Genomic DNA, 16,410 nt, shown 5'->3' on the forward strand with positions numbered 1-16,410 from the left:
TCGCTTGCCGGTGCCTCCTAGGCCATCAATTTAAAGAAACCAGCTCTTAGAGATACTTTTAAGAGTACAGTACATTGGAGCTAGGTTCTCCCAACTGCATACTGCACGGATGAAAACTGCTCATTTCTATAACAAGATCTTGTCCCCTTTAAACACATCTACTATGCTATTCATTGCTAGAGGTGTGAGATGGCATGGACAGCAACCTTTCTTTTGAGGCATTTATGGTTTTAAAACAAGAGGCAAGTTTTAGCACAAACCCCTAACAACATAGGAGTGTCAAGTTTGGTTTTGATTTTTTTGTACCCTACTCTGATAGGTTGTAGTACATGTGTATAGAAGCAGAAATGTGTTTATTTGGTCGGTACACTCCTTTTTGTGGAGTGAGTGGATTGGATGAATTAGCCAAAGAATCTCAGCTAAACAATCAAATTGGGATGTTGTGGTCTGGGCTGTGGTAGACCATGAAGAGCACATGTGCATGAAGACAGAAGACCAATTCAAGCAACTTTGGCTCTGGGGCTTTAATGTTTACTCATTGGGAAACTGCCAGTTTTATTGTACAAACTAGACTAAGTCTGACATACTTTAACATAGACTGCTTTGGCAAAGTGACACCTCTTTCTGTTCCATTTGTTATATGAAATGAGAAATGTTTTGTAACTGCTCCTCTTTTTTTCAGACAAGTCCAGAGCGTGCCGACCTGCCTCCTGGTTCCCCGGGGGGTGCTGCAATGCAGTATTTTGAAGGTAAGTAGTAAGTCGATAGCATGTTATTGGGGTTGTGGTGTGATTTTGCTGATGGAAGGTAGAGATGGTGTTATTACCACAGCAAGTTGAAATAGATTGTCACCCTCCATCTCATACCATTAATTGATGCCCAGTGTCACAAAGTCAAGTTCTGACATTGCCTGTTTGTGTGGTACTGCGCTTGACTGCTTGATACCTCAGTGAAGCTCGTTAAATCACTTCAGGAATCAAAGCTACTTCTGTTTGATATCTAAAAACCATCGTATTCTGTAAATTGATACTGTCTTTATTTAACACAAATCTAAGGCTATCAAACACATACACTTGAAACTCCATAAGCAGCACCCCATTTTGAATCAAACCACAAGCACTAAATGGATCAAGTTAATGCTTTCTTCCTCTTTGAAGGTGCTAGGATGAAAGGTACTTATGTCTGCCTGCTACCCCTCCTAAGGTGGAAGCCCTCAACCAGTGCTCTGCAGCCATCTCTGTCCTGGGCTTTTTTTACAGTCTGACTTCAGATGTAACCCATCTCCTTGCAGCTGGCCTCAACGCCGTGTGTTTCTTGGCCTTTCTCTTTTCCTTTTACCTTGATGACTCCAAGTGAAGGCTTGCCTGGTGGTGTTTGATGCAGGCTTGTGGAGGTTGTGGCTATCCAGCCCCAGCGTCTTTTTATGATTTCTTCATGAGAAGGGAGTTAGAAAGTCTGCTTCCATAGGTCGTTGTTGATGGTGTTTGTCCACAGGATTTATAGGATTTTCCTCAGACAGGTGTTGATGAATGTCTGGACTTTGCTGGTGGTGGTGACTGTTGTCCTCCAAGTATCTGCTCCATATAGAAGGACCGATTTTTCCTTGGTGTTAAAAAGCCTGGTCTTGGTTTGTAGTCTTAGGTCCTTGAATCTCCACATCTTCTTTAACAGAATGAAGGAAGCCCTTGCTTTGCCGATGTTTGCCTTGATATCGGCATCTATGCTGCCCTGCTTGTCTATAACACTGCCCAGGTAGGTGAAGGCCTCAACCTCTTCCAGTGCATCACCTGCAAGAGTGACTGCAGTTGTGCTGGCTGTGTTATTCTTCAGGATCTTGGGTTTTCCCTTGTGGATGCTGACGCCAAGTTGTGTTGATGGGTCTGTCACTGTGTTGGCCTTGCCTTGAATCTGCAGATCGGTATGGGAGAGTAGGGCCAGGTCGTCTGAAAAGTTGAGGACCTCAAGCTGCGTCCAAGGTGTCTGCTGGATCCTGTTTCTTCTCTTTGCTGTGGATGCCTTCATGATCCAGTTTATAGGCAGCAGGAAGAGAAAAGGCGAGAGCAAACAACCATGGCTGGCTATGGTCCTCACTTCGAAGGCTTTAGTGAGCTGTCCTCCACGGACTGTCTTGCAGTCCATTCCCTCGTAAGAGTTCAAAATGACTTAAAAAGTTTATCTGGCACACTGTAGTGGCGGAGGAGGTTCCAGAGGGTCTCTATTTCCACACTGTTGAATGCCTTCTCATAGTTCATGAAGTTGATGGGGGGGGTTTCTACTTCATCAACTGCTAAATGATGATGCACATGGGGGTTGTGGCCTGCAGCCCTACATGGCAGACGCAAGCTAACGAAGCTCCAGAGCCTGCGCTGCCTTCCCCCACATATCAATAATTATATCCGGGTGCATTTGTCCCCACTGGAGATCCTCACTGACCCAGGGAGAAGGGAACCGGGCAGTAAAATCCCATGACATGCCAGTGAAGGGGGGTGGCGGTCAGGAAAAAAAATGCTGCAGCTGGTAACGCTGCAAGATCTTGTGACCGGCTGGACGCCTGCAGCCCCGACGGAACTGGTGGGCCGCGGTGGCCTGGACGACTTGGGCCCAGGGGGTTCGTCGTGTTCTCCCACCGAAGGAGGGCAGAGTGTTGAGCACCTGCAACTGCTCACCCGCTGGCCAGGAAACACCTCCTGCCGAGGCAGCACGACCCGGGACAGAGGCAGGCCTGATATCCTAAAGCGGCTGCAGCAGTGACACTGTGTTGCTGCCTCCACGTCCGGCCTGAGGGAGGGCCTATAGACGACCAGGCTGGTGAGGACTCCTCCGCGGCAAGGAGAGGCAAGGCACGCAAGTACCTGCTTCTGGCCACTGTAGGAGTGCATGCCTGCAGTCTGCAAGGAGCTGATGATTGACTGCAACATACGCCTGTGGGCAGAGAGGCGGCCAACGAGGTGGGAGACTGGGGGTGTGACCCCTCATTGGGCTATCTGTGGATTGGGGAGCTTGATTGATCTTTACCTGGTCAGGCCTTTCTCTGTGTGGACTGGTTAAAATTGTGGGGGCCCTGGAATAGGGCTCACTGGGACCCTGCCCCGACCTAAAGGGTCCTCAGGGGAGCCCCCGCCGCTTCGTGGAGGTGGGGGCGGCATGCCCACCTACCGGCCGCGGGCTGGGTGCAGTGTTTGGGGAGGGGAGATGCTGCTCGTTTGTCCTCTTCACCCTCCTGCCTCACGAGCCCGGAAGGTGACGGTGCCTCTGAAAGCGACGAGCGACTCCCGAGAAAGTGGGGCTGGGGCTTGCACAGCTGTTTGAGGCCGTCTTGGGGGAGAAAGGGTTTTATTTTTCTTAGTATGTTTAATTGAAGGTTGGCTCCTTTGGTGACTGCTCTGATGTGTTCCTGCATGGTGAGATTCTTGTCCCTCGAGTGTTATTCCCAGTGATCTTGTGGAATATATAACGTGTGGAAGGCAATTAAAGACTGTAAGATGTTTCATACAATCTTTGATGTCAAGGGATCCTTTTGGTGGGGCGATTAAGAGGAATTCGTTTTTGAACTTGTTGGGTTAAAGGTGGTTTTTGGTCAGCCAGTTTTTTTTTTTTAAAGTTGTGTTGAGTAGACGGATATCTTCAGAGGAGGAGATTTTTAGGTACAGTTGGGTGTCATCCACATACATTTGGTATTTGATGTTGGAGACTTTCAGAGTTTCGGTTAGAGGCTCCATGAAGAGGTTGAAGAGAGTACGTGATAGGGTGAACCCCTGTTGGAGCCCTAAAGGGACCGGAGGGATATTGGACAGGGTTTGATTAACCTTGATTCTTTGAGTTCAGTTTAGAACGACCCCTGATTACTCCTTTTTGCGTTCCATTAGGTCAAGTAGGCTGTCATGTTTGACCATATCGAAGGCTGAGGAGAGGTCCAGGATGATAAGGAGGCAAGATTCATTCTGATCTTGCATTTTGAGCATGTTATCAACGATATGCGTTAAGACTGTTTCCATGCTACGTCCCTGACGGAAGCCGGATTGGTATTGGTGAATAAGGCAGAACTACTCTATGTGATTGCATAGTTGGGCATGGACGCATTTCTCAAGGAGCTTTGGCAGAGAAGGATGGTGGAGATTGGTCCGAAGTTATTTGGGTTCGAGTGATCTGCTAAGGGTTATTATTTTTTTTTTTTAGAATGGGGGTTACTTTTCCTGATTGTAGGCAGTCTGGTAATACCTCTTTAAGCAGCGAAGCATTCACTATCTTGGTCCAGAGAGGAAGAAATATGTTTTAATCTCCTTGAAGAGGTTAGATGGTAGTGGGTCTCAGAAGTGGTTTTAAGGTTTGAATGTTGTTAAGATATTAAGAATGACATTCTCATCATCGGGTGTGAATGTGTTCCACGGCGCATTGTTTTTAAGGGTGAGATCTGTGAGGTACGTGGTCCGAGCGATCAGAGGCGGGCATGGGCTATTTTGAGGTATCATCGGGAGGTCGTCTGGAAATCACTCTCAATGTTTTTTGTCTTTTCAAGGAAATAGGAGGCAAATTCATTGTGGCTTGGATGCGGATTAGAACCAATTGTGAGAGGGTTCGTTTTCTGAATGGATTGTTATTTGTCAATTTCGAACAGTTTTTTGGAGTGATTTCTGGCCATGTCTAGTTGAGTTCTAAAGAAATTTGCTTTTGAGTTTCTGATGCGTTTGTTGTAGATGGCACTCGGTGATCTCAGGTGCTTAAGATGTTCTAGGGACGGTGAGATCTACACAATCGTTCGACTAGTCTCAGATTGCGTCTTTCTTTCGTTTAGGCTCTTGTTGTACCATGGTTTGGAGTCTTTAGTGGAGAGTCGTTTTAGTTGTAAGGGCGCGATTGTGTCAAGAATGGTCATCATGGAGTTGTTGCAGTTGTTTGTAAGGTCATGGACATTTGACATGAACACCATAGGAGGCAAGATGTTATTGCTGAGGGATGTCCCATCATTGGGTTGTATGTCCATATTGTTCTTTTTTCCAGTGTCTGGGTTTTTAAGTTGAGGTTTATTTGTCCTCACTGATTCATTGAGGAGGAAGGTTATGCACTAGGTTCTCTGTATGGGCTCGAGGTGATTGTTTGGATATGAGCTAGATTGTCTGTATTGTCATGTTGTGCCCGATTAGAAGTCTGGAGAAAGGAGTGATTGTCATTGTCTGATAGTGGATCTTTTAGTCTGATGGGCCTCGTGGGGCCGTTGAGGTAAGGTATAGATCCCCAGCTCATGAGATTGGGTGACGTGATTGACAGTCGTGGGTGGTGTTTGGTGGGTGGTGAGTGGCTAAGTCTATTTCCTGGAGTCCTTTTGGATCATTTGGCGTAAGCTATCTCATACATTATATTTATTAGGCTTCGTATGTCGGATTTGAGTTGGTGTAGATATTGTTTGCTTTCATCTATTCTGGATTCTATCGAGTCGTGGAGGTAGGTTGTCGTGGTTTGTGACAGAGGGCTGGGAGGAGGGTGGTCTCGGTAGTGTTGTTGAAATGTCTGAGTGAGTTGGTGGGTGGAGGTTTGGATGGACATGGTTTTTGGCTTGTGGTGTGAAGGAGTAGAGATCGAGAACTGTTTGTGAAGATGTAGTTGTGTCAAATAGGTTGTGGCCAAGATAAGATTATCTACGGGGGTGAAAACAGAACAAGTGTGTGGACATGGTGGTAGAGATATCTTCATTGGTGTCCATCTCTGTAATCCTTGTTACAGTTGTGACATGTGGGCGCTGATTTGTTTGGAGGTTCATTGGGGATGACTTCGCCCCCTCAAGGGGTATGGACGAGTTGGTACTGTGTGAGCTGATCGCTATGTTGGAGTGAGGTGGGGACAAGGGTGGATCGCTTGCTGTGGGTAGGCAGTGCAGTGACATTAACTGTGGTGCCTTTGCAACGTATGAAGAGCTGGGGTGTATCTGAGAGTGTGCTGACTAGGTATGGCATACTTAATGATAGGGAAACATTTGTTGGTAGCAGTCTGATGATTGGACAAGTATAATCCAATTGTTATAAATGGAGATGGTTACTTTTGCATTGAAAGCGAGTGAGGGCGCTACGGATTGTCTAAGACCATGCAAAGTTTTCTTGGATATTGTGATCAGGAGTATTGCATAAAGGGATTGTCTCCGTTGTGCTCATCTTTTTGTGTAGAAGATAAGGTCATTTATTAGGCTCCTTTTGATGCGCAGAAGTAAGGATCAGAGATGAGGGTTTCTGGGTGCGCGTTGAGAAGTCTGTGTCTTCGAGGCCTTTGTTAGATTGGCCGGGTATTTAATTTTTTAGGCATTGAGGCTATCTAATTCCAGTTTGCTGCTGAGTGGGTGTAGCAAGACAGGATCTATGTCTGAGAGAGCGGCTGGATACATAAATGTACAGTGAGTAGTTATAGCGAGTGGGTTTGGTGGGAGAAAAATAGATAGTGGGGAAGAGCTCACTTATGGGTTGCCATCTTCATAGCAGTAACTGGGCACAGGGAGTCCGACGATCTGTGGGTCCGAATACTGAATTGTACAAGCTTACTGACATGATATAGATCTATGGGTATTGTCTTTAACACGTCTTTCTGGCTTGCTGTATCTGCTGGAGGGTTTCCTTGCTATGTCATAGATTTCAAGTTTCCACGGCTTGCTGCTTACTGGGCTTCTGTGGCAAGACCATTGCTTGTCATAATGCAAAGTAGAGAAGTGTTTTTTCTATTATCCTTTGGAGTCGAATTTGCTTCATTTAAAGATTTGTTAGAGAAAATTCTTAAACAACATCTCTAAAAATGTGGATGTTATTTTATTTGTTTGAAGGTGCCATACTTCCAGGCCTAACTTTTAAAGATGTAAAGGACTTCCATGACAAAAGTAAACAACGCCGGTTTCCCTCTAGCGAAGTACAATAAATCTTGTTTCTGATTCCTGACCTGGGTGCATCCTACTCCTCCATAAGCCCAAAGTAGTTGAGACTTGTTCAGCCAATCTGATTGGTAGCATGGTGATATGGTCGATTGGTGCAACAGCATAGAGTTTCAGACACTTTCAGAAGACACTGTGCAACTAGTGTAAATTGGTTCTGGATAAAGGTGAGCAAATTGCAGCAACTCAGTGATGCGTTACCAATCGCACAGTTTCAAAGCAGAGATTTACAACCTTTTCATGTTTAATATTCCATATTTTTCCAAAGTTCATTCAACTTGACTTTCTTATTCACGATAATACTGTCCGTAGACCCATTTTCTTCTCATGAGGCAGTTGTGCCTATCCAGACCTCTTACCACTTCACATAGGGACATTTAATTCACGTTTTACAGCTTAAAAACTTGATCTCAATGCATTTCGGGCCTTTATAGTGTCCTTCCTCAGGGGAAGCTGTTTAGAAAATAACATAAAACCCATGTCAGTCTTCCATGCTTAGACGCAATGATAATTTTACATAAACACATTCAGTAGTGATCGAATCGATCTGTAAAACATAACACTACCCAGTTCAAACGCAGTGATTAACAAAAACCCCCTGAGTACTGTCATTAACCTAATTGATTACTTGCTGGCCAGTCAGATTATTTGAAACCACTGCTGCTTTGTGGGACTGCCTTTGAAGTAAAAATTCGAGTGGATCTCCTCATGGACAACATTACTAGGGGAGCTATATCCATTACTCCACATACTTAATGTAAGTGAACTGAGATAATCATGGGGGTCCCGAGAAGGCAGCTGAGGCCGGCTAGGGATAGATCCGACAGGAGCGAGGAAAAATATTTTATTTGCTTGTACTTGTCTCTTACAGTGTGTGGGTCAACTATGAGGCTTGGTTGAGGATGTGCCATTGATGCAGAATAGTGTGGCCCAGCTCATACTAAGTCGAATGTCTCGCTCCATGGGGTCTTTCCCTTTTAAATAACTGTTCTCATCACTTTACTTGTTCTTTGTCTGTGCGCATAAGTGCTGTTTGTGATACTTTACCTTAGTGTCTTAATCATAGTTAATTTCTTTTCATAGTACTTTGTTTCTCAGGCCCTCGTTCAGAGAGTAGTGTAAATACAGGAATAATAATGCAGTTTGGTAGTAATGTTACTCCAGTTTGGGATATAAGATTACCCCTCTATTTAGGTGTTTCTCCCATAAATGTGGTAGACTCTGCATGAATACATCTGAAACATATTTTATTGCACTTTTGTGCATATAGTTTCCATCTGTGTTTTTACTGGTGTGAGTCTATAATGTTTTTAAGGTCTGGAATGTGATTTCACTACATTTCCAATGCTATATCACCACATTACTCCGAATCCACAATTTAGTTAGCATAAAATAAATAAATAAATTTGTATCGTACCTTATGATGCTCTTCCAAATAAGAAGGCAAGTGTTTTCACAGCTTTTCTGTGTATCATCCATGTTCTTTTCCAGCGTATTTCACTGCTTATCATTGAACTTTACATCTTTTTTTATGGGTTCACTTTATGGCTTTTCATTCTATCATTGATTTTCTTTGGGTTTATCTTCATTATCACCTTTTCATTGTAGGTGACATGATGTCCTTGCCTTCCTTAACTTCTATAAATTGTGGCTTACCTTTTCTTTGTCTATCACATTTCGTCATAAATTAGATCTATTGTCCTCCTTTTTCTTGACTGAACTTTACCTATTCTCTCTTTAAAATAACCCTAATTCTTTTATTGAACTTTTCTTGCTCTTTGTTAGTCTTCAATTACTGAGTTTTATTTCACTCTTTTAACTTAATTCTGTCTGCCTGCCACTTGTTTGAGCTTCTCCCCTCCCATGTACATTTCTCTGCTTTGTTCTCGTTAATCTCTTTACCTGACTCTGCATCTCTATGTTGCATTTTGATATAGGTTCCTTACTGTAACCCCAGTTGTCTTCGTTTCATGCTTTCTTCACCTTTTTATTTATTTCTAACATTGTCTGACTTTGCAGATCCTATTGTTCATGGTCTTTAGCACCTAAATAAGAGAATTCCCTTGTGCCAAACTCCTGCTTGTTTTCAAAACCCCAGATACTCGGTTTGGTGATGCATTGTTGTTCACTTGCAGGTTCATACCTTGCGGATGGAAGAGCTTTGGACCCAGAGTATTATTTCACTACGATCAGCTCCAGCTTCTCCGTGTCGCCTCTCTTCACTGGCACCAATAACAAGGAGTTCAGTATTCCGCAGGACTTGCTCCGTCATCTTCTCCATATGGTATGTAGGAGGTTGTTTTGGGGCTTTTGGACCTTTCAAATCAGTATGCTGTTTATAGGGGAGACCGCTTGGTAGGTTAGGCAAACAAGCATGAAATTCATATGTTGCTTTCCAAATTGCTCACTGTATCTGCTTCCTGTCTCGAGACAGCAGCACCATCTTCTGTAAGAACCATTAAAGGGCAATACTTTTTATACTGTAGGTAGTAAAGCTATTTGGCAGACCATTTATGCCGTAACACAAAATAACTGTCATCATATGGCACAAGAGTACCTTCATGGCCTACCATTTGAGCAATCTCATGCGCATAAGAATTCATAGCACCGAATTGTCATAAATCCTGTGTGACTTTGGCCCTTAAACCTACATGAACCTGCAACTTGAAATCGCTTCATATCCCTTGTACAGTCTTGAGTTAAATTTGCCACAGAAAGTTTCAGATTTTTATGAAGCTCTATTACTTTCTGTGCAGGTGAAACAGATTGTGGGAGACCATGTCCTCAAAACCTTGGACCAAGTGGTTGCAGAAGTCCTAGAGGTAGGTTTTAATCATACTTTATCTGAAAAAGGTAAAACGTGTCAAATGGAAATAAATACTTGGAAGGGAGGTATGTGACTCCTATTTCCTCAACATGTGATAACATCTGGCTCGTGTAGATTTTCATGGATTGAAGATTTGAAGATAACATGTTTGAACTTGGTTGTATGGAAAAAAAGGGGAGGTGGATGATGATAAAGACACACTTGGATAAAATTGCGAAAAGGTGATGAGGTGTAAAGGAACATTTTGATGCAAAGTTGGTGACTTTGAGATTGGGGAATTGATCGCTGTATGGTTGCAGGATAATAGAAACAAGGACAAGTTTTCAGAAGTCAAAAAGACTGTGAAACTGGGAATGTGTACTTATTGCTGGAGGAGGATGATGCATGTTGACCCAAGGGCAAGTCTCTCCATGCTGATCTGGTAGTTCTGTAATGTTTGTATGGTGTGCAAGCCAAATGTGTGGGGGCATTCTTCTCTGAAAGGAGAGTAGTGTTGTAATGATGTCCGCGTAAGTGTAGAATGCTGTTTACTATGGTTCTTTGGAACGGTTAAACTTTGATAAGTAGAATTGATTATGCCTGTCTGCCTGGTGTGTGGCGCTTCGTCCTGAAGAAAACGTTTCTTTTTAATTGACATCTCATCACATATGGGTGTCCAAGGGTTTCTTCCGAATAGCTTCATAGGCCTAATCTAATTATGTTGGTACAGAAACCTGCACACTCTGGTACAACCAAATGTCTTGTGTGGTATGACATTCCAGACTGTGTTTGTTTATTTATTGACTTACAGCACCTTTATCCAAGGTGCTTCACATACAGATGATATAACGATACAAGCAGGTGGTCCGTTAATGGTTTCTTGAAAATAGATCTGGCAGGAGCAACGTCGAAGGAAATAGGAAGGTTATTCCAGAACTAAGGTCCAAGGAGTATGACCAAATGAAAGCACGAAAAGGCACAAGGAGATCGAGGAGGAATTGTTCACCTGAACAAAGTGAATGAGAAGTTCTAGATGCAGAAATCAGTGAACAAAGATAAGATAGAGCAAGTGAGTGTAGACATTTGAAAACAATACAAAGAGAACAGAATGTGAACTGACTAATAATCTGCCTACACAACGTATCCCTCTATGGTGATATACTCCTGGTCATCAGAGGAGTGCTGATTGCCATGTTCACTATCTTCAGCCCCACTACCTTCATGTTTGTCACATCATTGGAGCTTTCTCTGTGGCTGCTCTTGTGAGGCCATCAACAGGCTTTGCAAAACCAAAATAAGGGGTGAACTTATGACACTGGAGAAACCATCTCTTCTCCAACCTAGCCTGATGTTTATGATGTGTGCCAGCTTTTTTTATACTTGAATGTCATTGCGCCTTATTCACAACACCTACTGTTTAACCTAGCGTCTGTTTGGTGAAAGAAAGTTGAATTTATATTTGTAAATTCCAGTTGCCCTGGTTGATTCAACCATTGGTTACCTGTTGATTAGAGGAAATCCTACTTCAACGGATGTCCTCTTAAGTTATATTAATATTTCCATATAAAGTCACCACAAAGTAGTAGAAAAGGTAATACATTTTTAGTTTGTTGTTATCTGCCTGTTAAGGCTCATCTTTGGCAAAGTTATTCTTAAAATTGCGACAGTCCTGCTTTTGTTCTTCTTTGTACGTTGTCAGAAATGTATTTATGTATTTGATATTTTATAGGTATGTGGCACATTATCCAATGAAATTAGGAGCACGCCATGGGTTTAAATTAATAGACACTTGTCTTTCTACAACTTGCATTGCTTTTGTCGCATGTAAGATCATTTAACTGTCGAATGAAGGACCTGATACATGTTTAGTGGAATTCCTGCTACAGAACATCATTTGATAATCATAATAATTATATTATCTTGTTCAGATATATTACGTCACAGAACTCTTCTGCCTTTACTAGTACTGTAATTAAAAGATATTATTATTGTATGCTTTACCGATATTCGCTTTACACAACTGGAAGACCTTGCTGAACTTGGAGGGATCAAATTAATGGCCTATTGTTCAAAGCAGTTGTAACTGGCAAGCTTTGATTTACCTTAGCCATCGGGATTGCATTGAGGAAGAGAATAGGCGCAAGTGGCAGAGAACTGTGGCGAGCGTGCCACCAAGCTCCATCCTTTAATTACCACTTTATTTTCTTTTCGCAGGTGAATCCCAGTGCAGATCTGCATTACAAGAAGTTCAGTGACCCCCTCTATGTCGCTATGTTCAAAATGCTGAGGGATACACTGTACAATATGAAAGGTATGTTTAGAGTGAACCGTGGAGACCATCGGCTTTCAGTATTTATGAAGATTGTTCCATCATATTTTTCCATACTACAAACTCATTGTCAAGATAGACATTTACTAATTGCCAAATTGGTATGTTAAAACAGAAGGTCTTTTTGTATGTTTAGAATGGGATTAAATCGTATATTTCCCAAATAACTGTTGGGAGGGGCCTGGAAACCCAAGAAAAGCGATCTCAGTTTGTCAGTTCATCTCTTTTCCTTCACATTTTAGTGTTTGTATTTTTTCTGATTATTAGTATTGATGAACGATGCCATGATGCAAACAAAATACCGAAATGAATGAGCTTCTGACCTGTGATGTAAGACCACTTGAAATATTTGGAGAAAATGAGTCATGAGGGAAGCAAAAAGAGGCTAGGCTGGGGGTTGGAGAGGAAGGAAATGAAAATGAATTGTAAAAGATGGAAACTGAGAGTTGAGGGAGGGAATAAGGAAGTGGCAGTGAGAAGTATAGAAATGGTGAAAGAAGTATAAGCAGCCACCCTCCCCCATAATATTCTGCCTCATGTTTAAGGTGCTCCTGCTACAATGGCCACATCACACTGTTCCTTGCAGCTAGGGTTCTGCTAATACAAATACATAAAAAATAAAATAAGTGATGGAGAAAGAAGCTATGAGTAGTAGATGATGGGGAAAGAGTGATTAATAGGAAATGAGCATGAGAGACAGTAGAAGGAAATGGCTGAGAGATCAAGTGAGGGGGAGGGGAGATAAAGAGCAGTAGACTGAGAATGGGAAAATCAGAAAGGAGAGGGAGGGGACTAGAAGAATTGAAGAAGGTAAAGTACAAAGAGGGAAGGGGTGAGTGATCCAGAGTCAGTAATAAGTACAGTGAGAGGAAAAAGAAGCAGAAAGATGATGAAGAAAGAGTAAGGGAGGAAAAATGTGATAGAGGGAAGAGAGGATGACTAGTTGGATGGATGGATAGAGAGATGTAGAGGGAGGGAAGATGAATGTTAGAGAGGCACAGAAACAAAGAGGGATGGAAATGGTTGGAGAAAGAGTCCAGAATCAGGAAGAAGAAGGGTGAAGTAGAAAAGAGGAGTGAACGTGGATATGGTGGAATAGCTTGACACTGATAAGGTGGAAAAAGAGTGATTTAGAAAGAATTAGGGGGCATATGAAGTAGGAATGGAAGAAGTATGTAGCTTGAGGAATAAACAGTGTTGAAAGGAGGGATATGGAGAGCAGAAGATACATTGAGAACAAAAGGTGGAAAGGATGAAGAGGAGAAGGGAAGGAGGAGTTACGAAGACATTGGAGGAAATGAAAGATAATTGAGGGTGGGAAAACCAGGATGTAAGAGAAAGACTTCAGGTGAGGAACAGGCAGGGACTAGTAGAGGGATGGCAAAGGCAGGAAAATTACGAGGAAGTGAGCCAAGAAAATGTAGATAGATAGGAAAGGCATGTCAGATTGCATGCATATTGTTAGAAGGAACAAGTCTAGGGGAGAATTGGATAGAAGGGAGTTAAACGTAGAGTGTTGAGTAGGGAGAGGCACCAGGGTACGAGGAGAGAGATAGCAAGAGGGTAATGGGGTAGAAATGGGGGAAAGAGCACAAGAACAGAGAGTATGAGTGAGGAAGGAGTGGGAGAGATAAGTATAACTGGAGATGGACAAGAGGTGTATTTTACAAGGATGTAAGGGCTTTTCTGTGTAGTAGGAAGTATTTTGGGGTTTGGCAATCAGTCTGTCGGCCCTCTGCTGGTTCAGTTGTGCAAACTAGTGGGGTGCTTGTGATTTTGACTTTATATAACTTTTTTCAGCTACTCCTTTTCCTTTCATGTGTGCTTCTAGCTAATAATGCATGCTTTTATTGTCCTCTATTATGTTATCTGCTGCTCTTTACCCTAACCTGAGATCCGGAATAATGCAAGAGCTTTCAGTGCTCCTTGCAAAATAGAACTCTGATTCTTGAATATCTTCCCATACACTGGAAAATATGTGAATTTTTTCCAGAATTTGCTGACACCACCCGTTAGCTCCTAAATGCTGCTACTTTACCTCCCACTGTGGTAGGACCATCCACGGCTGTCAGGGAAATGTTTAGTAGTGCTAACCTAAGCAGCAATAACACATGGTAAAGCTCTTCACTTTAATGACGTTTTTAGCCAGCATGCTGCTGAAGGGTGCTATGCTATGCTATGTTTTCATAGATCTTTGGGAATTAGCTACAAGGCTTGCATGATGGAAGAAAGCTTTGCTGTAAGAAAAAAAGCTCCAGCTTTAAAATAAAATGTGTAACCTTCCATGTGCGAGTATCATTTTGCCCACCTAGTACAAATTGATACTGATACATTACCACCCACTTTGATCCGTTCCTGTTATTCATGCTGATCAGGCAGAATGCAGACATTAGGTTGTCTGCCACTTTCTTTTTTGAGCTCTTTTACTTGGCTCAGAGACTTGTCGGCATCTAATTTGTAACTGTATCAACTGAGCTAAAACTTATTAGAGGCCTCTGAAGAGACCCTTATTTAGCGAAGCGGTGTACTTCGTAGCGCAGCAAACATTGATCCTTCAAAGTAAGGGATTCAGGCCTGGCACAGTCATGGAGATGGCAACCTTCTTAATACCAATTGTCTCTTCTGTGCTTTTCCTCTTAAAGAAGAGTTTACCAGTACTCTAGCTATTGAAAATCAACATCCTCAGTACATATCTCTCCTCTTTGGCCTGAATTGTGTTCCAAGAGTGTTCACAAGGGTCCTTTCAATACTGGAGGCTTGTGTTTGCTTTTTGAAGTCAATATTTGTTCCCCATTTCAGACAGCTTTGGCTTAAATAAGCACAGTTTCCAGCTTCTATTCAGATTCTTCCTCTGTTTTTAATTGGCTAAAAATGTGTCTCATCAGATTGTATTCTAAAGACTTCAGAATAGAGAACTTGTCTCCCTGAATAAGTCAGTGGTTTACTTTTTAAGTCATTCTGATATTCAGTGCACTCACTTCCGAAACTTCAAGTCTTGCGACTTCTTATATCCGTGTGGTTACTTGGTCTCGCTGAGGATTTTGCTTTGTCATCTCGCTCAGTAATCGGTCCGGTCTGTGGAAACCATCCTCCATTTTCAAGGTGGTCCGAAGTTTCAAAAATTCAGTTGTCTAGTTTCTTTCTACGTTTACGTTCTTCTAGCTAAGAGGAAAGATTAAACTGTGAATTTCAAGAGGATTTGTTTCCATTTCTTGTTATAATTGATTTAGTGCAAAGCACTAGTTTTTTTTGTAGAGCCAGGTCCCTAGGTACATGATGTTGTTTTAGAATTTGATCTACATCTGACTGTTAGGAGATTGTGGCGAAATGGCCAATCGGTCATATAGGCGCAGACTACTTCTCTGCCTTGTTCAGAGGTAGGCTGATTTCTGACATCTTCCAAACCTTGATTTGGCTCTCATTACATCTATGTTTGAGTCATTACTGGTTGGACTTTCACATTCTTGTGTTGTGCTACTCTCAAACAGTTTCTCGTTTGATTGTTGGCTTTGTTCTCCTGTGGCCCTGCTGCAGGTTTGGATAATTGCTCTTAAGTTTGCCTCAAGTGTAATTTTAACTCTTTAGTAGGTTTACATCATTATTTTTTCAACCTGTCTTTTGCATGCCGCTTTTGCGTGCTAGTTGAAGCAGAGCAATTATCGTGGGTCTGGGATTTGTATATATTCTTGAACCATTTACTTTCTGCCTTCCCTGCCCCCCTCCTTTATATGGGGGATGATCCAACACCCCCACCACGACCCCTGTGATTTGCTCCCTCTGCCCCGTCACATGAATGGGGGCTCTGGGGAGGGTGAACACACCTAGGTCAGCCTCTGCCACTTTTGTTAGTTGCTGTTTTATTGTTTAAATTTTTCTTGCTTCATGTAGTTCTTGCTTTCCATTTTGCTCACCCTAATACACATGCACATGTATGTGCTGTATCTTTGATAAACATCTCTCTACTTCAGTTTCCGGCAAAAGCATCGGAAAAGCCGTCAACAGCCAGCTCGCCTCCTTCATTGAATAAAACAACATCCTCGACACCTCCCACTCCGCCTTCAGGAAAAACCACAGCACCGAAATCGCCCTCCTCGCCGCAACAGACGACATCCGCTCCTTCATCGACAGAGGGGCGTCTGTGGCCCTCATCCTCCTGGACCTCTCCGCAGCCTTTGACGCAGTCTCTCACGGCACCCTAGCACACAGACTGCACGACGCAGGAATCCGGGACAAGGCTCTCGACTGGATCCGTTCATTCCTCTCTGACAGAACGCAGCGGGTCAGACTCCCAACTTTCCTCTCGGATTCCACACTGATCACCTGCGGAGTTCCCCAAGGATCCTCCATCAGCTCCTCCCTGTTCAACATCTA

The 16,410-nt window shown here is 42.9% G+C and overlaps 1 protein-coding gene across 2 annotated transcripts in view; it reads left to right on the top strand.

Annotated features, from left to right (window-relative positions):
• Positions 1-16,410, top strand: part of PI4KA (phosphatidylinositol 4-kinase alpha) — a 517,988-nt gene that overhangs the window by 80,522 nt on the left and 421,056 nt on the right. For both annotated transcript variants that reach the window (XM_078667865.1, XM_078667866.1), the window contains exons 7-10: positions 683-749; positions 9,040-9,188; positions 9,661-9,726; positions 11,925-12,021. In XM_078667865.1, the coding sequence (XP_078523991.1) occupies positions 683-749; positions 9,040-9,188; positions 9,661-9,726; positions 11,925-12,021 (379 nt within the window). The remainder of the gene's footprint in view (positions 1-682; positions 750-9,039; positions 9,189-9,660; positions 9,727-11,924; positions 12,022-16,410) is intronic.

This window comes from Lissotriton helveticus, chromosome 11, assembly GCF_964261635.1.
Source record: "Lissotriton helveticus chromosome 11, aLisHel1.1, whole genome shotgun sequence".
NCBI classification, from domain to species: Eukaryota; Metazoa; Chordata; class Amphibia; order Caudata; family Salamandridae; genus Lissotriton; species Lissotriton helveticus.